The sequence below is a fragment of the Oncorhynchus nerka genome, linkage group LG8 (assembly GCF_034236695.1).
Source record: "Oncorhynchus nerka isolate Pitt River linkage group LG8, Oner_Uvic_2.0, whole genome shotgun sequence".
NCBI classification, from domain to species: domain Eukaryota; kingdom Metazoa; phylum Chordata; class Actinopteri; order Salmoniformes; family Salmonidae; genus Oncorhynchus; species Oncorhynchus nerka.
In genome coordinates, this window is record NC_088403.1 from 15234411 (window position 1) to 15258848 (window position 24438).

Here is a 24438-nt window from a genome sequence, read left to right on the forward strand (position 1 = left end):
TGGCTGGAAAGACAGGTGGCGGAAGGCTTTTTAGAGACAGAGGGACAATGGTGGCGTTACACATACACTTATTTGTGTAAGCATGCAAGGCTATGTGTGTCTGAGTGAGTGCGTGAGCCTGCATGCTTGTGTATGTCCACTCAGTCTCCTCCCTGGTCTCTACCTTGTCCATCTTCAGCTTCTTCAGGTAGCCAGGACTGTCGTAACCCTTGGCCTGCCGAGCCTCCTGTAAATGGTTGACCATCCAGACGTTTTTCCTCTGCTTGGCCAGGTCCAGCGGCGTCTCACCCTGGAGGAATACAGCCAGAGGATCACCACGGTAACAAACCAGCTAATCACCACGGTAACAATCCAACGCAGAGAGAGCCTAATTCAGACAGCTAGGTAGTACCAGATCATAGGACAGCTGAGGACACAGGAACAAAGGATGGACACTAAACAGTAGGATAGGAGAAAGGATGGACACTAAACAGTAGGATAGGAGAAAGACCATAGGATGGACACTGGTGGTGATCTGGGTATTCTAATTGGCCACACTGGATAATAATGCTCCACCTTTAAAGTTGTCAGGACAGCTATTAAAAGGCTAACCAGATACAGGACAGCTATTAAAAGGCTAACCAGATACAGGACAGCTATTAAAAGGCTAACCAGATACAGGACAACTATAAAAGGCTAGCCAGATACAGGACAGATATAAAAGGCTAACCAGATACAGGACAACTATAAAAGGCTAGCCAGATACAGGACAGCTATTAAAAGGCTAACCAGATACAGGACAGCTATTAAAAGGCTAACCAGATACAGGACAGCTATTAAAAGGCTAACCAGATACAGGACAGCTATTAAAAGGCTAACCAGATACAGGACAGCTATTAAAAGGCTAACCAGATACAGGACAGCTATTAAAAGGCTAACCAGATACAGGACAGCTATTAAAAAAGCTAACCAGATACAGGACAGCTATTAAAAGGCTAACCAGATACAGGACAGCTATTAAAAGGCTAACCAGATACAGGACAGCTATTAAAAGGCTAACCAAATACAGGACAGCTATTAAAAGGCTAACCAGATACAGGACAGCTATTAAAAGGCTAACCAGATACAGGACAGCTATTAAAAGGCTAACCAGATACAGGACAGCTATTAAAAGGCTAACCAGATACAGGACAGCTATTAAAAGGCTAACCAGATACAGGACAGCTATTAAAAGGCTAACCAGATACAGGACAGCTATTAAAAGGCTAACCAGATACAGGACAGCTATTAAAAGGCTAACCAGATACAGGACAGCTATTAAAAGGCTAACCAGATACAGGACAGCTATTAAAAGGCTAACCAGATACAGGACAGCTATTAAAAGGCTAACCAGATACAGGACAGCTATTAAAAGGCTAACCAGATACAGGACAGCTATTAAAAGGCTAACCAGATACAGGACAGCTATTAAAAGGCTAACCAGATACAGGACAGCTATTAAAAGGCTAACCAGATTCAAGCATGTGCTACAGGTCAGAGGTTAGTAGGAGACATTTGGGCCTTCAGTAACATACCCTGGCTCTGGAGTGACATTTCCCAGTAGGTACAGATCTAGGATCAGCTTCTCCTCCCTCAATCCTAAACTTAACAATTAGGGGGGAGATACAAAGCTGTCCCAAGATCAGCTGCACAGCCGCCTCACCTTGATGTTCTGTGCGTCCACATTGGAGTTGGAGTCCAGCAGCAGGGTGATGACTGTGGTGTTGCCGGCCAGCACGGCCCAGTGCAGAGCCGTGTTTTTGTGGTACTTGTCACCCAGGTTGACCGACACGTTGAAGGTCAGCAGTAGCCGGGTGGGGTCCACGCTGTTAGGACGGGACAAAGTTCAAGTGCAAAGCCTTTATGGTCTATTTATGAGCGTGGCCTTTATGGTCTATTTGTGAATTACCGACACAGTTGAAGTTTAGTGACTATTTAAATATTAGCCCACTGCACATTCTTCTTTGTGCTTTTAGTATCAGTCTCTTATCTGTCTATTATCCATGTCTAAACGTTGCGTATCTAGATGGGCATTCCATGTCTAAACGTTGCGTATCTAGATGGGCATTCCATGTCTAAACGTTGCGTATCTAGGTGGGCATTCCATTTCTAAACGTTGCGTATCTAGGTGGGCATTCCATTTCTAAACGTTGCGTATCTAGGTGGGCATTCCATTTCTAAACGTTGCGTATCTAGGTGGGCATTCCATTTCTAAACGTTGCGTATCTAGGTGGGCATTCCATTTCTAAACGTTGCGTATCTAGGTGGGCATTCCATTTCTAAACGTTGCGTATCTAGGTGGGCATTCCATTTCTAAACGTTGCGTATCTAGGTGGGCATTCCATTTCTAAACGTTGCGTATCTAGGTGGGCATTCCATCTCTAAACGTTGCGTATCTAGGTGGGCATTCCATCTCTAAACGTTGCGTATCTAGGTGGGCATTCCATTTCTAAACGTTGCGTAAACGGGCATTCCATTTCTAAACGTTGCGTTCTAGTTGGGCATTCCATTTCTAAACGTTGCGTATCTAGGTGGGCATTCCATTTCTAAACTAGTGGGCATTCCATTTCTAAACGTTCTAGTCTCTAAACGTTCCATCTTCTGGGCATTCCATGTCTATTGCGTATCTAGGTGGCATTCCATTTCTAAATGTTGCGTATCTAGATGGGCATTCCATTTCTAAATGTTGCGTATCTAGATGGGCATTCCATTTCTAAATGTTGCGTATCTAGATGGGCATTCCATTTCTAAATGTTGCGTATCTAGATGGGCATTCCATTTCTAAATGTTGCGTATCTAGATGGGCATTCCATTTCTAAATGTTGCTAGATGGGCATTCCATTTCTAAATGTTGCGTATCTAGATGGGCATTCCATTTCTAAATGTTGCGTATCTAGATGGGCATTCCATTTCTAAATGTTGCGTATCTAGATGGGCATTCCATTTCTAAATGTTGCGTATCTAGATGGGCATTCCATTTCTAAATGTTGCGTATCTAGATGGGCATTCCATTTCTAAATGTTGCGTATCTAGATGGGCATTCCATTTCTAAATGTTGCGTATCTAGATGGGCATTCCATTTCTAAATGTTGCGTATCTAGATGGGCATTCCATTTCAAAATGTTCCATTTCAAAATGTATCTAGATGGGCATTCCATTTCTAAATGTTGCGTATCTAGATGGGCATTCCATTTCTTAATGTTGCGTATCTAGGTGGACATTCCATTTTTAAACATTGCGTATCTAGATGGGCATTCCATTTCTAAATGTTGCGTATCTAGATGGGCATTCCATTTCAAAATGTTGCGTATCTAGATGGGCATTCCATTTCTAAATGTTGCGTATCTAGATGGGCATTCCATTTCTTAATGTTGCGTATCTAGGTGGACATTCCATTTTTAAACATTGCGTATCTAGATGGGCATTCCATTTCTAAATGTTGCGTATCTAGGTGGACATTCCATTTCTAAATGTTGCGTATCTAGATGGGCATTCCATTTCTAAATGTTGCGTATCTAGATGGGCATTCCATTTCTAAATGTTGCGTATCTAGGTGGACATTCCATTTTTAAACGTTGCGTATCTAGATGGGCATTCCATTTCTAAATGTTGCGTATCTAGATGGGCATTCCATTTCTAAATGTTGCGTATCTAGATGGGCATTCCATTTCTAAATGTTGCGTATCTAGGTGGACATTCCATTTTTAAACGTTGCGTATCTAGATGGGCATTCCATTTCTAAATGGGCATGGATTTCCGTTTGTGTGACCGCTTTGTGAGTTTAAATTAACTTGGTGTATTATGGCTAGATGGGGAAAGGCTAGGATGTAAGTAGGATATGGGTGAACGCATGACACACACACACACACACACACACACACACACACCTGTGTGTCCTGTAAGCTGCCCACATCAAGGGAGTCATTCCATTCTGATCCATCATGTCCACATCCTATAGGAGGAGAGGGAGAAAGAGCAGTTGGTCACAAACCCCCAATAAACCCAGAAAAGACTGACACTGTGCTTCTTTGAAGATGTTTGAACTTCTTTGAAGATGCTACTGAACAGTTCCAGGAAAAACCTGGCAGGGCTGACAATGTGGAATGCAGGTTTTGAAAACTAATGAAACAACGCCTCCTGGTGGTGGGAAACTAATGAAACAACGTCCCCTGTTTTTTTTTGTTTTTTTTACCTTTATTTCACTAGGCAAGTCAGTTAAGAACAAATTCTTATTTTCAATTATGGCCTAGGAACAGTGGGATAACTACCTGTTCAGGGGCAGAACGACAGATTTGTACCTTGTCAGCTCGGGGGTTTGAACTTGCAACCTTCCGGTTACTTGTCCAGTTACTTGTCCAACACTCTAACCACTAGGCTACCCTGCCGCCCAGGTGGTGGGAAACTAATGGAACAACGCCCCCCCAGGTGGTGGGAAACTAATGAAACAACGCCCCCCCCCCAGGTGGTGGGAAACTAATGAAACAACGCCCCCAGGTGGTGGGAAACTAATGAAACAACGCCCCCAGGTGGTGGGAAACTAATGAAACAACGCCCCCAGGTGGTGGGAAACTAATGAAACAACGCCCCCCCAGGTGGTGGGAAACTAATGAAACAACCCCCCCCCAGGTGGTGGGAAACTAATGAAACAAACGCCCCAGGTGGTGGGAAACTAATGAAACAACCCCCCAGGTGGTGGGAAACTAACAAACCCCCAGGTGGTGGGAAACAATGAAACAACCCCCAGGTGGTGGGAAACTAATGAAACAACCCCCCAGGTGGTGGGAAACTAATGAAACAAACCCCCCCCAGGTGGTGGGAAACTAATGAAACAACCCCCCCAGGTGGTGGGAAACTAATGAAACAACCCCCAACCCCCCCAGGTGGTGGGAAACTAATGAAACAACCCCCCAGGTGGTGGGAAACTAATGAAACAACCCCCCCAGGTGGCGGGAAACTAATGAAACAACGCCCCCAGGTGGCGGGAAACTAATGAAACAACGCCCCCAGGTGGCGGGAAACTAATGAAACAACCCCCCAGGTGGTGAGAAACTAATGAAACAACCCCCCCCAGGTGGTGGGAAACTAATGAAACAACCCCCCTGGTGGCCGACAACAACATCTCCTGAGATTTGAATAAGCGAGAAAAGCTTTTTGTTCTGCGATCAGAATAAATATAACACGGTAAATCTAATGGACGCACACTGCATGACCCCTAACCACTTGTGGAGATCTGAGAAGATTTCAGAGGTTTAAGAATTATGGTAATATCTCCACAATGCCCTCTAAAAGGCTAAGCAGGATTTTTACAATATTGCTTCCACCTATCAGCCTCTCAGATCTACAAAAGTACACAGGAAGTAGGGGTTAGGGGCTCATTTGCAATTGGGACATACCTGTCCCTTGGCGATGAGGTAGGCCACGATGGAGGTGTGTCCGAACTGGGCAGCCAGGTGGACACAGCTGCAGCCCTCTCCGTCGATGAGCGAGGGGTCGGACCCATACTTCAGCAGCTGTACCACCATGGAGAGGTGGCCCTGTCTGTGGACACACACAACATCATTATGTTGATGAGCACAAGAACTAACTGGTATTACGTGATATTAGCATTTAGACATGTTTCTGGCTGTTGTTTTGTTTAAAGGATCAATCCGTAACTTTCATCTGCAGCACAGAAGAAACTAGCCAACCCCCCTTAATAACACCCCATTATTAACAGCAGGAATGGACATGACAGATTGCACCAATAATAACTACATGTAAAGTCTCTGGGGGTTTTGTAGATAGGAAATGGTTTGAGTCGCCGAGCTGACTAGGTGAAGTCTGTCCATGTGCCCTTGAGCAAGGCACTGAACCCTAAATGCTCCTGTAAGTCGCTCTGGATAAGAGTGTCTGTTAAATGAATAAAATATAATATAAATGAAACAGACACCACATCCAATTGAGAGATGTTTAATAAGAAGATTGATGCACTAGATACTTAACCAAACACAATCCTCAACATTGTAATTAAGTCCTTATATTCACAATAATACACATAAATCTCATATAGAAAGTGTCAGTGACCCGACAGATGGGCTCCACTCCCATCTACTGTGAAAGGTCACTAGCAGGGAGGGGGGCTGATGACAAAGCCGTGAGGCCTGGCTAGGTATCAGGCCCCCGGCTAGAGATGGCTGCCCCCTGCTGATCATATGAATAATGCAGTAGAAAGCTCTCTGACAGGGGTGAGGACAGGCAGTACTGGGACTTCATACAACCCTGAAGGTCTTGTGTGACTTGGGGGGGAAAGGACTTCAGCAGGAACACGCCCTATGACACCCACACAGGGGAAAGGACTTCAGCAGAAACACGCCCTATGACACCCACACAGGGGAAAGGACTTCAGCAGAAACACGCCCTATGACACCCACACAGGGGAAAGGACTTCAGCAGAAACACACCCTATGACACCCACACAGGGGAAAGGACTTCAGCAGAAACACGCCCTATGACACCCACACAGGGGAAAGGACTTCAGCAGGAACACGCCCTATGACACCCACACAGGGGAAAGGACTTCAGCAGAAACACGCCCTATGACACCCACACAGGGGAAAGGACTTCAGCAGGAACACGCCCTATGACACCCACACAGGGGAAAGGACTTCAGCAGAAACATGCCCTATGACACCCACACAGGGGAAAGGACTTCAGCAGAAACACACCCTATGACACCCACACAGGGGAAAGGACTTCAGCAGAAACACGCCCTATGACACCCACACAGGGGAAAGGACTTCAGCAGAAACACGCCCTATGACACCCACACAGGGGAAAGGACTTCAGCAGGAACACGCCTTATGACACCCACACAGGGGAAAGGACTTCAGCAGAAACACACCCTATGACACCCACACAGGGGAAAGGAGAGAGTCCACTGGAAACAACACCTCTACTTCATACAGTATATAACCTTTCACCTCACTCTCTAGATCAGACATGGGCAAACTACGGCCCGTTAGGCTTTTTAATCCGGCCCGCCGAACTTGTCCAAATTATAGTAAAAACCTCCTTTTTTCCCCTTTCCCTGCAATGCCCACGTTTCCCCAATAGATGGCGCACTCAAAACACATTGACCGTTGTTGGAGTGGCGCGTATTTCTCTTTATTTCACTTTAATTTTCACTTCGTTTCACGTCACCATTAAGCCCTTCTGTGAAAATGAGCGGACCAAAGAGAAGGAAAGTGGACAGCGAATGCCGAGTGTTTAATAAGGAGTGGACAACAAAATACTTCTTCACTGAAGTCCGATCAACGGCTGTATGTCTGATATGCCAAGAAGCTGTTGCGGTTTTCAAAGAGTACAATATCAGCCGTCACTTTGCCACGAAGCATGCAAACTATGCTAGCAAGCAGTCAACACAAGAACGGGCGGCTACTGCTCAGAGGTTGGCAGCTAATTTACAGAGTCAACAGAACTTTTTTCACCGACAAACTGCAATTCAAGAGTCAAGTACCAAGGCAAGTTATTTGCTGGCATTCAAATTAGCAAAGGCTAGCAAGCCTTTCTCCGAAGGCGAGTTTTTGAAAGAGTGCATGGTAGAGACAGCAGGTCTCTTGTGTCCGGAGAGCAAAGCCAAGTTTGAAAAAATCAGTTTAGCACGCAGGACAGTGACTCGCCGCGTGGAACTGATTGACGAAGATATAGTCAGCGAGTTAAACAAAAAGGAGTCCTTTAAGTTATATTCACTAGCACTGGATGAAAGTAACGACATAAAAGACACTGCTCAGCTCCTAATTTTTATCCGAGGGATTAACGACAGTTTTGAGATAACGGAGGAGCTTTTGAGCATGGAATCACTGAAAGGGAAAACGCGAGGAGAGGACTTATATGAACAGGTGTCTGCTGTCATCGAGAGAATGAAGCTACCTTGGAGTAAACTTGCCAATGTCACCACGGATGGATCGCCAAATTTAACTGGAAAAAACATCGGGCTGCTGAAAAGAATCCAGGATAAAGTGAAAGAAGAAAACCCTGACCAGGATGTTATTTTACTTCACTGCATCATTCATCAGGAGTCTCTGTGTAAGTCTGTATTGCAGCTTAATCACGTCGTGGATCCAGTTGTAAAACTTGTTAACTTCATACGAGCAAGGGGACTTAATCATCGTCAGTTCATTACGTTCCTGGAAGAAACTAATGCGGATCACCAGGACCTAATTTACCACTCTCGCGTCCGCTGGTTAAGTTTGGGGAAAGTGTTTCAACGAGTCTGGGAGCTCAAAGACGAGATTCGCTCATTTTTTATTTAATGGGAAATCCGAAGAATTCCCGAGCTGAGCGACACAAACTGGCTTTGTGACTTTGCGTTTGCTGTGGACATATTTTCACACATGAATGAGCTGAACGTGAAGCTACAGGGGAAAGATCAGTTTGCGCACGACATGTACACAAATGTGAGAGCCTTCAAATCCAAGCTGGTTTTATTCTCCAGGCAAATGTCAAACAAATCTTTCGCACATTTCCCCACACTAGCCGTGCAGAAAGAGGCCGCCCGAAATGCGAAGAAATACTGCAAATCACTGGACGATCTGCACAGAGAATTTTGCCGTCGGTTCTGTGATTTTGAAAAATTGACAAGTCACTTCAACTGGTGTCCTGTCCCCTGTCACAAGACCCCGAATCAGCACCGCAGGAGCTGCAATTGGAACTGATCGATCTTCAGTCTGACTCCGTCTCAAAGGAGAAGTTCAAGTCTCTTAAACTGAATGACTTTTACGCTTCACTTAACGAGACCGCGTTTCCAAACCTCCGGAGGACGGCGCAGAAGATGCTGGTGTTGTTTGGCTCGACCTACGTGTGTGAGCAGACGTTTAGCGTCATGAAAATCAACAAAGCCCATCACAGATCCAAGTTAACTGACCAACACCTCAGATCTGTCCTGAGAATTGCCACAACAAAACTAACTCCAGACTTTGATGCACTGGCAAAAAAGGGAGACCAACAACACTGTTCCCACTGAAATGGTGAGTTTTTCTGCTGTGTTATGAAAAAATGCATATGGAAAGTTTGGAAGTGCGTCTTTTAATTAAGAGCAATGCGCATTTACGCACAGCAGCGGTACAGTAGCTTAATTAACACGCCGCACATCGCTCTTAATTTAAATTTTCAGCTGCAGGTAGGATATTTAATACAGCCTATGTCTGTGTGCTTGGCAACGATACACGTGTACTGTTTGCGCGTGAAGGCGAGGGCGTCCGTGGAGAGTTTGTAGAGCGCGCGGTCAGGACAATCCATCCATGATTTTGCGGAGTTTAACACAAGTAGATATTATTGAGCTTGAGTATTTCGTTGTGTAATAATATGTTTTGAATGTTGAAAGTGATTCCATTTTTCAATAAATGTTGATTTCTTTAACTTTGCACCTTCGATTGAAACTTATTAAAAACAGACGCAATCTTGATAAATCACAGTGCGTATGTTATTTTAATCTATTTACATTTCCTCCTCCCAGTATCTGCGAAATAGTATGTAAATGCCATATCTTGCATATTCCTTGAGACAAATTTATTAACTGATAAGGGCTATTTTTCACATTTGAAAGACAGTTAATAAATTGGGTTGTAGTGTTCTTACTGTGCTATGAGGTTTGCACACACTACATTTAATGCTTTAGTATATCCGGCCCAAACACTCCCTCCAAATGCTCCTGGCCCGGCCCCTCTGTCAAATTTTAGAACCCATTGTGGCCCGCGAGTCAAAAAGTTTGCCCACCCCTGCTCTAGATGGTCATATCTACAGATCAGCATTTCCAACAGGACCTAATGTTTTGGGACTGCTGGACAAGCTTGGTCCTGGAAAGCAGACTGAACCAGTGTCTGTTAATGCCTCATCTATTGTTGTCACTCTTACCTTGTGGCCCAATGCAGTGGTGTGGAGTTGAGGTCACCTCCCAACTGGTCCACCATCGCCCCCTTTGATATGTAGTACCTACACACCGCGGCAGAGTCACAAATACATTTAGCACTCACTCACTCACCTCACTCACTCAACTACAGGTGGTGAAAAGATTAGATTGTTGATGCAGTGAGATAAAACAGATGAACCAATTCAGTTTTATTGCCTCAGGATCTCCAGCAATATGGCGTTTTAAGAGGGTGTCTGCCTTCCAATGGAACGGATGGCTCAGACCTTAGCAGACATCCAGGAACTTGTTCTCTCCTTCCTGCTATGTTGTATTAGAATGGTTTGGGATTCTATTCTTATACAGAGAGACCATGGTTCTGGCAGTGTTTCTGTACTGTACAGTGTGTGTACTGCAGGACACCCCTCTGCAGCAGGACACCCCTCTGCAGCAGGACACCCCTCTGCAGCAGGACACCCCTCTGCAGCAGGACACCCCTCTGCAGCAGGACACCCCTCTGCAGCAGGACACCCCTCTGCAGCAGGACACCCCTCTGCAGCAGGACACCCCTCTGCAGCAGGACACCCCTCTGCAGCAGGACACCCCTCTGCAGCAGGACACCCCTCTGCAGCAGGACACCCCTCTGCAGCAGGACACCCCTCTGCAGCAGGACACCCCTCTGCAGCAGGACACCCCTCTGCAGCAGTGTGTGAGTTTAGGGTTCCAGGACTATGTCCTGTGTGAGTATGTGTGTTTAGGGTTCTAGGACAGTATGCTTGCATGAGTTCCAGTCTGACTGGGAAATCCTTCTGATAAGAAACATTCCACAGGAGGGTGTTGGGAGAAGCATTTCACGTGTACATGTAGGTTTACTGCAACTCACATGTAAGACAGCTGAATAGTGAGAGGAGGTCAAGGGCATTGGGTTATTCAGTGTGAGGCCTGTGTGTGTCTCACTCACTTGACCAAGTCTATTCTATTGTTGATGGCGGCCCAGTGCAGGAGTGTGACGTTCTCTTTGTCCGGCTGCTGAACGTCATAGCCTGCCTCCACCAGTTCTCTGCAGCGCTCAAAGATCCCATACCTGGAGAATGTAGGTAGACAAGGTGAGCATAGGGTCAACACACACACGCTTCACCCACAACAGTATCCCTTGTCATAACAGCCTTCTGTCCTTAACAGAGCACATATCAGGAGAATGTAGGTAGACAAGGTGAGCATAGGGTCAACACACACACACACACACACACGCTTCACCCATAACGGCCTTCTGTCCTTAACAGAGCACATATCAGGAGGATGAAGCATCTTGATTTAGGTTCTTCTTCTTCAATAAAAGAAACACAAGGCCTTCTTTGTTTGTCAGTCAGACTATTCTACTCCAGAGGGAAACCTAGCCCTATGTCTGCACTATATTCACATTCATGACAACATATTTATACAGTGCCTTCAGAAAGTATTCATATTCCTTGACTTGTGTTAGACTGAATTCAAAATGGATTAAATAGATTTCTCACACATTTACACAGTGAAAACATGTTTTTATAAATGCATGCAAATTTATTTGATATGAAATAAAGAAATATCTAATTTACATAAGTATTTACACCCCTGAGTCAATACATGTTTCAAACACATCTGACAGCAATTACAGCCGCGAGTCTTTCTGGGTAAGTCTCTAAGAGCTTTCCACACCACACATCAGTGATTACAGCTGTGAGTCTTTCTGGGTAAGTCTCTAAGAGCTTTCCACACCAACATTTACACATTATTCTTTAAAAAAATTGTTGGTTGTTGATCATTGCTAGACAACCATTTTCAGGTCTTGCCGTCGATTTTCAAGTAAATTTATGTCAAAACTGTAACTCGGCCACTCAGGAACATCCATGGTCTTCTTAGTAAGCAACTCCAGTGTAGATTTGGCCTTATGTTCTAGGTTATTGTCCTGCTGAAAGGTGAATTCATTGGTGTCTGGTGTGAAAGCAGACCAGGTTTTCCTCTAGGATTTTTCCTGTGCTTAGCTCCATTCCGTTTATTTTTTTATCCTGAAAAACTCCCCAGTCCTTAACAATTACAAGCATACCCATAACATGATGCAGCCACCACAATGCTTGAAAATGTGGAGAGTTGTACTTAGTAATGTGTTGTTTTGGATTTGCCCCAAACACAAAACTTTATATTTCAGGCCAGAAAGTTAATTCCTTTGTCATTTTTGTTGTTGCAGTATTACTTTAGTGCCTTGTTGCAAAACAGGATGCATGTTTTGGAATATTTTTATTCTGTACAGGCTTCCTTTTTACTCTGTCAATTAGGTTAGTATTGTAGAGTAACTACAATGTTGTTGATCCATCCTCAGTTCTCTGATCACAGCCATTAAACTCTGTTATAAAGTCCCCATTGGCCTCACATGCTGACTACACCACTCACGTGTGCGAGCGTTGCAAAATAAATGTAAATCAAATGTATTTATATAGCCCTTCTTACATCAGCTGATATCTCAAAGTGCTGTACAGCATCCCAGCCTAAAACCCCAAACAGCAAGCAATGCAGGTGTAGAAGCACGGTGGCTAGGAAAAACTCCCTAGAAAGGCCAAAACCTAGGAAAGACCTAGAGAGGAACCAGGCTATGAGGGGTGGTCAGTCCTCTTCTGGCTGTGCCGGGTGGAGATTATAACAGAACATGGCCAAGATGTTGAAATGTTCATAAATGACCAGCAGGGTCAAATAATAATAATCACAGTTGTTGTCGAGGGTGAAACAGGTCAGCACCTCAGGACATAAACCCACACTGCTGGCAAGTGCCAATGCGCGTTGTAAGAGAATTCTGCCCTGTTATACAAGTGACCACAGGAAACTTCTTTGGAGTATACACTTAGTCATTTGCAAGTAACACACTTAGTACAAAATATGGTGTTTTTCCTTTTTATCCCCTACTGAGGTTCACCCCGCTCAGGGTGATGTCCCTTAACTTTAATACCAAATCAACTCAGAATTAATAGTTGCTAATACAAAGATGTCTCTGCTAGGAGTTGTTCAGCTTATTGTTATTTGCAGTTAGTTTCCCAATCCTTCTTCCTCCTGTTACTATCATGTGCCAGCAGAAGTAAGACTGGAACATAGTATCAACAGAAACTGAACGTATATTTTCAACACAGACATCTGATTCTTGTACAGTTGACCTCTTTGTGCACTTACGTCTCTACCACTGATTCTTAATCTCAAGCTAAAGCAAAACATTAAATCATTGTACTTTTGTAATTACAGGTGTTCCTATAATGTACAGATGTAAAATTCCTTTCAAGTCAGTTCTATTTGTGACGCTGATCACGGTGCAAGTCCTGCCTCTCTCATCTCCTCATTGGTTTATAGAAGCAGATACCCACGTGCCATTTCCTCATTGGTTATACCCACGTGGGCGATTGAAAGACAACGGAGTTCGTCGGTCGTCGTGGTAATACTATGAAAGTTCAGATGCCGATCGCCATATAAAGTGCAAAGAAGAAAAAACCTTGGAAGGAGGAGAGATGACAAGAAGAGGAACTTAAAACGTTCCACCTTCTCCACTACTGCCCCGTCGATGTGGATAAGGGGCTGCTCCACCACCTGATGTCACAGGAAGGACAAAAAGATCATCAAGGACAACAACCACCCTAGCCACTGCCTGTTCACCCCGCGAACATCCAGAAGGCGAGGTCAGTACAGGTGCATCAAAGCAGGGACCGAGAGACTGAAAAACAGCTTCTATCTCAAGGCCATCAGACTGTTAAACAGCCATCACTAACATTGAGTGGCTGCTGCCAACATACTGACTCATCTCTAGCCACTTTAATAATAAAAAATTGGATGTAATAAATGTATCACTAGTCACTTTAAAAAATGTAACTTTATATAATGTTTACATACGAGATGAGTAATGTAGGTATCTACTGCATCTCGCCTATGTCGTTCGGCCATCGCTCATCCATATATTTATATGTACATATTCTTAATCATTCCTTTACACTTGTGTGTATAAGGTAGTTGTGAAATTGTTAGATATTACTGCACGGTCAGAACTAGAAGCACAAGCATTTCGCTACACTCGCATTAACATCTGCTAACCATGTGTTTGTGACCAATAACATTTGATTTGGAAACGATTCGGTTCACTGTTTTATGTGTGGATTAATTGTCGGAGAAGAGGACCTTGTGCATTTCAGGTAAAATAACAACTCAAGGTTTATATCCCAGGACAAATGAGCTAGCAACAGCAAGCTAGCTAGCTAAATTGCCATAAATGTTTAATGCTTTTAGACCTGTCCCCGAAATTAAAATAATTGGTTCAGAGTTTGTTTTGATATTTTAACCTGTGTGTCGTGATCGCGTTTGGTGTGGGGGGACAAAATCAATTGGCGCACGATGGCCGGTTTGGGTGTCATGGTGAAATTCCTGAGCAGATTTTCTTCTCCGGCAACTGAGTTAGGAAGGACGCCTGTATTTTTGAGGTGAATGGGTGTAGATACCCCATCCAAAGTCTAATGAATTACTTCACCATACTCAAAGGGATATTCAATGTCTGTGTTTGAGGTGCCCTTCTTTGCCAAACATTGTAAAAACCTCCCTGGTCTTTGTGTTTGAATCGATTTCTGATATTCACTGCTCGACTGAGGGACCTTATAGACAAGTGTGTGTGTGGGGTACAGTGAGGAGGTAGTCATTCAAAAAGTAGCTTAAACACTATTATTGCCCCCAGGGTGATTCCATGCAACTTATTATGGGACTTGTTGAGCACATGTTGACTCCTGAACTTATTTAGGCTTGCCATAACAAATTGATTCAAGACAATTCAGATTTTCATTTTTTATTAATTTGTAAAACATCTGATAACAAAATTCCACTGACATTATGGGGTATTGTGTGTGACAAAAAACTCCTTTTAATCCATTTTAAATGCAGGCTGTAACATGTGTAAAAAGTCAATGGGTGTGAATACTTTGAAGGAACTGTGGTCATTCACCATTGGTCTGGATCATAGGGGAAGGAACGTTTCATAATACCATGTGCAGACTAGCTGATACATATCTGGTCCTGACGATGCCAGAACAAGGAAACAAGTCCAGGGAGGCTAGTAGTAAATCACACAGGAAATACATGTTCTGTTAGTGGTTTCCTGTGAGCGTCCATAATAGGGGCCTGTCTGTTACCCTATATGCAAACCAACTAGAGGGAGTATCGATAGCGGTGTAGTGTGAAGTTGCTCCTAGACACTGATCTTGAGCCAGTTTAGCATTTTCCCCACTAATGGTTAAGGTTAGGACTGGGGGAGGGGTAACAGATCCTAGATCTGAACCTAGGGGTACAGATTCACCCCGAAGCAGGGATTGATAGCCACTAGTCTGGAGCAGCGATATGACCTGGTGCAGGCATCGATAGACACTAGTCAACAGGTTCTCCCATCTCCACAGAGAAACTCTGGAGCTCTGTCAGAGTGACCATCAGGTTCTTGGTCACCTCCCTGACCAAGTCCCTTCTCCCCCGATTACTCCGTTAGGCAGGCAGCCAGATCTAGGAAGATTCTTGGTGGTTCCAAACTTCTTCCATTTAAGAATGATGGAGACCACTGTGTTCTTCGGGACCTTCAATTCTGCAGACATTTTTGGTACCCTTCCCCAGATCTGTGCCTCGACATAAACCTGTCTCGGAGATCCATGGACAATTCCTTCGACCTCATGGACAATTCCTTCTACCTTTTGCTCTGACATGCACTGTCATCTGTGGGACCTTATATAGACAGGTGTGTGCCTTTCCAAATCATGTCCAATCAATTTAATTTACCACAGGTGGACTCCAAACAAGTTGTAGAAACATCTCAAGGATGATCAATGGAAACATGATTCACCTGAGCTCAATTTCAAGACTCATAGCAAAGGGTCTGAATAAATAAATTATGTTTTTATAAATGTGCAAACATTTCTAAAAAGCTGTTTTCGCTTTATTATGGGGTATTATGTGTAGATTGATGAAATGCCAGCTTCTCTTAGCCACATGTCTGGGGAGCTGCTTTGCATGGGACCGCAGGTAGGCTAGTGGATAGAGCGTTGGCCTAGTAACCAAAAGGTGGTAAGATCAAATCCCTGAGCTGACAAGGTAAAAATCTGTTGTTCTGCCCCTGAACAAGGCAGTTAACCCACTGTTCCGAGGCCGTCATTGTAAATAAGAATTTGTTCTTAACTGACTGACCTAGTTAAATAAAGGAAAAAGCAGTCAGACCTATGTGCTGGAGAACAACGTGGAGCCTGCAAATAATGTTTGCCCTGCTACACAAGTAAGATAACTATACCACAACAGGAAGTGTTTTTAAAACCAGTTATATTGCTTGTATACCAGCCCACATTGCTTGTATACCTTGAACCACACCGGCCAAGCTTTGCGCGCACACACACACGCACGCACACGCGAGCACGGCGGTGCGTGGGTACTCACTGCGTGGCTTTGACGATGTCCCAGGTACTGTAGTCATCCACGTGGCTCTTGCGCCCCACATTCTCACTGTAGCCATGGTTATAGTGACTCTGGGGCTTGAGTTCCTGTTGGGAGAGAGAAAAAAACAGCAATGAGTTTCATCAATCCGTGCCTTGCCTGGACCCAGTGGGCCTACCCAGATGGCACAGCGTCATCTCACGAGAGCGATTGAATGAGCGACAGAGAGAGTTGGAGGAGGCTGTGTCGTGTTCTGATGGTGGGCAACAGTGAGTCGGGGCCGCCCACATAGGCCCTTCACATTCTTATTAGCCTCCACGGCAACGCCATGGCAACGCCATTTAACCACCCCCCTCACCCCGGGAGGACTGCTGTACTGCTGCCTTGGTGACTGGTAAATACACATCACAGTTCTCACTCAGTCTCTATAACCTTTACTGAACAACACTATTGGTCCAGGAGAATGCAGTTAGGGTTTTCATAAAAGCATGAAACTTGGTTCACGTGTACAGTACTGACTGTAAAACAACCATAACAGGCCTATATATATTCTAGATTCCTACTAAATCTATTTTCCAATGAAAGGCCCTGTGACAGACTAGCGTCCTGTCCAGGGGGTGTGCTTGTACGTCAAGCTGCCCCACACTACAGACTCAGGATATGGGCTCCTGCTCTATTGGCCACTATGGATTGTTCAAGGCTCACTTGTCCAAGGCTCACTTCCTACAGAATGTGAGGTATAATTTTACAGCCCGACAGCCATTCCATATCTAACATCCATAGGACCTACACATTCCTTCAATACTAAATGTACAAAATACTTGGTTAACCTCTCTTGGGTAGTATTTTTTACGTCCGGATGAAAAGCGTGCCCAAAGTAAACTGCCTGTTACTCAAGTCCAGAAGGATATGCATATAATTGGTAGATGTGGATAGAAAACTCTAAAGTTTCTAAAAATGTTAAAATAATGTCTGTGAGTATAACAGAACTGATATGGCAGGTGGAATTTTTCTCCGGTAAAGACAATAACGATTCAGTCTTAAATTGTATCGTTTATTTACGTATTAGGACACCTAAGGTTTGATTATAAACGCTGTTTGACTTGTTTGGAAAAGTTTATTAGTAATGTTTGGGAATCATTTTGTATGCATTTTGATGGAGGGAAACGGTGGATTATTGACCCAGCTAAACGGAGTTTTTATGGATATAAAGGACATTATCGAACAAACGGACCATTTGTGATGAAACTGGGACCTTTCGGAGTGCTAACAGAAGAAGATCATCAAAGGCATTTATTATCTCGCTATTTCTGACTTTAAAATGTGTTTTTCATGCTTTAGTATGCAGGGCGCCGTCCTCAGACAATCGATTTTGGGTTAATGATGAATCATATAGACCTACAGCAGATTATAAGGATACTGGGTTAATGATGAATCATATAGACCTACAGCAGACTATAAGGATACTGGGTTAATGATGAATCATATAGACCTACATCAGACTATAAGGATACTGGGTTAATGATGAATCATATAGACCTACAGCAGACTATAAGGATACTGGGTTAATGATGAATCATATAGACCTACATCAGACTATAAGGATACTGGGTTAATGATGAATCATATAGACCTACAGCAGACTATAAGGATACTGGGTTAATGATGAATCATATAGACCTACAGCAGACTATAAGGATACTGGGTTAATGATGAATCATATAGACCTACAGCAGACTATAAGGATACTGGGTTAATGATGAATCATATAGACCTACAGCAGACTATAAGGATACTGGGTTAATGATGAATCATATATACCTACATTAGATTATAAGGATACTGGGTTAATGATGAATCATATAGACCTACAGCAGACTATAAGGATACTGGGTTAATGATGAATCATATAGACCTACATCAGACTATAAGGATACTGGGTTAATGATGAATCATATATAAGGATACTGGGTTAATGACCTACAGCAGACTATAAGGATACAATGATGAATCAGACTATATAAGGATACTGGGTTAATGATGAATCATTAATGATGAATCATATAGACTACATCAGACTATAAGGATACTTGGTTAAGATGAAATCATATAGACCTACATCAGACTATAAGGATACTGGGTTAATGATGAATCATATAGACCTACAGCAGACTATAAGGATACTGGGTTAATGATGAATCATATAGACCTACATCAGACTATAAGGATACTGGGTTAATGATGAATCATATATACCTACATCAGACTATAAGGATACTGGGTTAATGATGAATCATATAGACCTACAGCAGACTATAAGGATACTGGGTTAATGATGAATCATATAGACCTTATAAGGATGGGTTAATGATGAATCATATAGACCTACAGCAGACTATAAGATACTGGGTTAATGATGAATCATAGACTACAGCAGATATATGATACTGGGTTAATGATGAATCATATAGACCTACAGCAGACTATAACAGGATACTGGGTTAATGATGAATCATATAGACCTACATCAGACTATAAGGATACTGGGTTAATGATGAATCATATAGACCTACAGCAGACTATAAGGATACTGGGTTAATGATGAATCATATAGACCTACAGCAGACTATATGGATACTGGATACTGGGTTAATGATGAATCATGAATCATAGACCTACAGCAGACTATAAGGATACTGGGTTAATGATGAATCATATAGACCTACAGCAGACTATAAGGATACTGGGTTAATGATGAATCATATAGACCTACAGCAGACTATAAGGATACTGGGTTAATGATGAATCATATAGACCTACAGCAGACTATAAGGATACTGGGTTAATGATGAATCATATATACCTACAGCAGACTATAATACTGAATGATGAATCATATAGACCTACAGCAGACTATAAGGATACTGGGTTAATGATGAATCATATATACCTACATTAGATTATAAGGATACTGGGTTAATGATGAATCATATAGACCTACATCAGACTATAAGGATACTGGGTTAATGATGAATCATATAGACCTACAGCAGACTATAAGGATACTGGGTTAATGATTGATCATATACAGAAGGCTATACGGATGAAAATCTGATGGGAAAAACACTCGGTAGTCAGTTAATGAGGGGTAAGGATTATAATGAGATCATTAAATATGTAAAGTAATCTCCACATTGCAGATGAGCTGAAGGCAGACAATGACCTTGGACCACAGAAGGTATTTGGCTCTGGTGACAGACAATGCTGCAAACATGAAGGCTGCTTGGTCTAAGGTGGAGGAGTCCTACACCCATTGGCTGTGCTGCTCATGCATTGAAGCTGCTCCTCAAGGACATCATGACACTGACAACAATGGATACACTCTACAAGAGAGCCAAGTAAACAGTTAGGTATGTGAAGAGTCATCATGTTATAGCAGCAATTTACCTCACCAAGCAAAGTGAGAAGAATAAGAGCACCACATTGAAGCTGCCCAGCAACACCCGTTGGGTGGTGTTGTCATCATGTTTGACAGTCCCCTGGAGGGGAAGGAGTGTCTCCAAGAAATGGCCATATCACAGTCTGCCGATATGGACAGCCCCATCAAGAGGATCCTCATGGATGATGTATTTTGGGAGAGAGTGGTACGCAGCTTGAAACTCCTGAAAGACAATGCCATCCTATCTGATGTTCAGACTCTGCTTGCAGATGTAAGATAAGAAATCCATACTGCCCTGACCACATCACTGTTGCTCCAAGCAGAGGAAACTGCAGTTCTGAAATACATCAAAAAGCGTTTAGACTTCTGGCTGAAGCCCAAACACGCTGCAGTGTACATGTTGGACCCCAAGTATGCTGGCAAGAGCATCCTGTCTGGTGCAGAGATCAACAAGGCCTATGGTGTCATCAATACCGTGTCTCGCCACCTTGGCCTGGATGAGGGCAAGGCTCTTGGCAGTCTGGCAAAGTACACTTCCAAGCAAGGGCTTTGGGATGGAGATGCAATATGGCAGTCGTGCCAACATATCTCATCAGCCACCTGGTGGAAGAGACTGTGGATCTGAGACTCTTTCCCGCCTTCATCATCCTCTAAATCCCACCAACATCAGCCGCCTCAGAGCGCAACTGGTCCTTGTTTGGGAACACACACATCAAAGCATGCAACAGGCTGACCAGGCTGACCAATACCAGGGTTGAAAAATTGGCGGCCATCCGGGCAAATTTGAGGCTTTTTGAGCCTGACAACGAGCCATCCTCAACAAGGTTGGAAAGTGACAGTGAAGATGAGTCTGATGTTCAATAGGTGGACATTGAGAAGGTCCAGGGAGAAGACATGGAAGCCTGAGAGGAAGACAACCAAAGCTTTAGTTTCTACACTATCATTTTACAGATGTATGTTGAAAACATTTTTGGGAGATGCGATGGATCATTGGGGATCATTCAATATTCCCTTTCTTTTGTTGTTCAGTGAAATCATCCCATGTGAAGAGTCAACTCATTTAATTAAAGTTCAATCCGTAACTAAATTGTTTTTAAAATTTCTATTGTAAGGATTTAATCATTTGTAATTCTGTCTGCTTATGATGAGGTAAATGTTTATGTTTGTCTCCATATGATATGGAAAATATATTCAATACAAAAAACATTTAATGGTACTAATATTAATTTGCATTCATTTCCTTTAACTCTCATATATTCCTGTTAATTCCCACTGAAAGTTTCCACCTCTGAATATTCCCCAAACTGTGCAACCCTACCTCTGACATAAATGGCATATTATTATTGTTACTGTTATCTGATCAAAGCAACTAGTGCGTTAGTAGTGCGTTAGTAGTGCGTTAGTAGTGCGTTAGTAGCCTTCCTTTTCTTATGGGTGGCCCCAGTGAGTATCGAACGCACGACCCTGGCGTTGCAAGACCAACACTCCACCAAGGGAGCTACACATGATCATAAGGTATCAAACTTGTCAATTGAAAACAATGGAAGCCAAACGATGGCCTGAGGGAGAACAGAGCTAGGTATGGGAAACACTAGTTTACAGTAAGTCTTCATCAGAATAGCTACAGCCACAAAGAGTGGAATTCTGGTGAGTATGCCAGAATCCCACTCAGGAGAGGTATTTTTTAAACCACCAATTTGCTTTCGGCAAGGTACGGATTGGGGCAGTTTCATGCACTGTTATGTCGTTGACAGCGGTAAGTAACATGATCTGATGATGATCTGATGATTTGAAAAAATGCTGAGAAACAGGTCCAAGCAACTTCTTCCAGGAACAGAGAGATGTTATTTTGCTGGTGAGGCCATAACGGCCTGTCTCTCCAATCTAGCAGCAACTACATTATCTGACGAAGTGGAGGATGGTTTGGCAATACAACAAACCCCTAAAGACAAAGCAAAACTGTTAGGGCTATTTTAGGCCAGTAGCCAATGATATGATCATGTCATCCTCCAGCCATGGATGTTAGCTAAGGGACAAGGGGGCTTGACTAAGGGCCTCAAAGATAGCCAGGAGTGAGCGGTGAGAGGCACTAAGGGTGCCTGAAGCCACCCATGCTCAATCAGTCCTGCAGCATGTCACTGGAGTTACACTGGAGTAGTGTGAAGTGCTGAACCAGCTCTCCTTACATGGCAGTGAGAGAAACACAAGGTGGACAATCAGCATGCCAGGGGTGTATTCACCACGGGGCAGCAGGGTAGCCTAGTGGTTAGAGCGTTGGACGAGTAACCGGAAGGTTGCAAGTTCAAACCCCCAAGCTGACAAGGTACAAATCTGTCCTTCTGCCCCTGAACAGGCAGTTAACCCACTGTTCCTAGGCCGTCATTGAAAATAAGAATTTGTTCTTAACTGACTTGCCTAATTAAATAAAGGTAAAATAAAAATAAATTGTATTATATTAAGTTAAAAAGTGTTCATTCAGTATTGTTGTAATTGTCATTATTACAAATACATTTAAAAAATATTTATATTTTTCAAATCGGATGATTAATCGGTAACGGCTTTTTTGGTCCTCCAATATTCGATATCGGTGTTGAAAAATCATACTCGGTCAACCTCTAATCCAGTTGACTCACCATTTGAATCTTGTCTGTTTGAAGAAGCAGTGATCAAGGAGGTTCTCAGTCAATAAGGACATATGGCAGGCTCATCCCAGGGGACGGTGTCATACGCCCAGATCTAAAAATAAGCTACAAAAAAAACTAACCTAAATGTAGACTATGGAATCGCGTGGCTTTGTATTAGCTGCAGTATCCCAATGAGTTAATGTGCTCCTCTTCAGTTTAGTGTCAGATTTTAGGCTAGCAAAAAAACTCAAACTAAATTACATAAGTTTCATTCAGAGTATCGGTCTGTGATGTGCCTGTATTCCTATCTTTACAAGTTAGCTCAAATCATTTAGTCAACTAGGGTATTTGCCATCATCTGTAGCCTGTAGTTTGTAAATACAATCTCTGGATCCAGACTTCATCACCAACACTTTAAATATATCCCACCATTTGTTGCACCTGACCCATTGACAGAAGCTTGTTCAGGGCAGAGGACATGTTTCCTTGCCCATCGTAGAGTACACCTGACCCGCTCATAATCTATTGAAGCTGCTGCTACATCCATTCAGTAGCTAGGGGTTGCCACCAGATGAGGTCCGAAAGCACAGAGAGGATAAGGCTTCACCAACCACAGTGGACGGGCCCAATCTAAACAATCTGAAATGAAGGCCATTTATTTTGTATTACTACTTCAATAGTCACACAGTTTCATTTAATGGGAGGACAATGGCTGATTGAGAGATGATGCTACCTGGACTGGAGAACTTTTATGTTTAAGAAGCAACTATAAAGGATAGCAAAGAGAAACAGACTCTACATTATCTCTGTTATTCTACATTCTCTGTGCCGTCTATTGCCTCCATTGACATTATGAATCCAGCAATGGAGCAAGATTCTGTAGTTGTTCTATTCAAAAACAATAATTTGCATGTTTAAACTGGGTCAGGAGCCTAGGAGTTAGGCTGCATCCCAAAAGGCTCCCCATATAGCCTAGTGCACTACCTTTGACCAGGGCCCGTATGGCTCTGGTCCAAAGTAGGGAATAGGGAGCCATTTGGGACAGACTATATCTGTGGCTGACAGTCAGACAAACAAAATCAACAATAGGAAAGATTGCAAAAGAGGCTGAAATTCATGAGAAGACGTGTTTAATGAGATTCAGAGGGGAAAACACAGGCCTAGACAGAGAGAATAAGTGAACTTGCATATCAAACGGTCGTATCCAAGGGTAGCTTATTGATGTGCATCTCTCTGGGACTCACTAGAGTACACCAGATGTTCACCACAAAACTGAGCAGGTGGATGGTGGTGGTGTCATGTGGCACTTGAATTTCACACGTCTCTCTTTTAGAGATCAACCAGAGAACAGTAAAGGCTTCTCATTCAAATAAAACAAATCAGGGAGACAGGCCATAAATGTACAGCCTATATCAGAGATGCAAAACATTTAGGCCTAGGCTATGCTGCATTAGTGGAGATGGCTTTTCCATAAAGCTCTGTGACTCAAAAGCCACATGACAGCTATGCTTTAGAGGAATCTGAAAAAGCATTTTGTCAACCTGCTGGAATTCAGACCAGGGCACTAAGCCTGAAGGCTCTTTAACAGCAGCAACAAGGTTGAGGCAACAGGCATAGCCCAACACTATTCTTCACAACCCGAGAAAGTGTAACCTCTATCCAGGGATTAACCAACGTGAGTGCAGGTGGCTGTGTATTTATGGTACACTGCATCATCTGGATGTGTGTGCAACAGAAGTTCAACATTCACCTTCTGCTACCATTTCTGTCAAGCCGTCTACACATACAGTTTGACATATAGGTTGGAGAAATCCAGCGTACGCACCACACAGAACGCACTACTACTGCCTCTGCAACGCAAGACAAATGCAGAATTCCATTGGAAATAAATGTATTTCTGGTGTGACAAAAGGCAATGACGCTGTCATCGAGGCGTAATGCTTCCTCTACTTTGACAAGAGACAGTTACGGCCTGAGGGCTCTGGAGCAGGCTCTGTCACAGACAGCCTGCCATA

General features: G+C 43.3%; 1 protein-coding gene across 1 annotated transcript in view; it reads right to left on the reverse strand.

The window, feature by feature from the left end:
* The window catches only part of zdhhc17 (zinc finger DHHC-type palmitoyltransferase 17), a 53383-nt gene that overhangs the window by 26395 nt on the left and 2550 nt on the right, over window positions 1-24438 (reverse strand). The window contains exons 2-8 of the mRNA XM_065021396.1: window positions 16364-16467; window positions 10863-10985; window positions 9910-9987; window positions 5412-5556; window positions 3906-3970; window positions 1682-1844; window positions 164-289 (exon numbers count right to left, since the gene is read on the reverse strand). Of these exons, the coding sequence (XP_064877468.1) occupies window positions 164-289; window positions 1682-1844; window positions 3906-3970; window positions 5412-5556; window positions 9910-9987; window positions 10863-10985; window positions 16364-16467 (804 nt within the window). The remainder of the gene's footprint in view (window positions 1-163; window positions 290-1681; window positions 1845-3905; window positions 3971-5411; window positions 5557-9909; window positions 9988-10862; window positions 10986-16363; window positions 16468-24438) is intronic.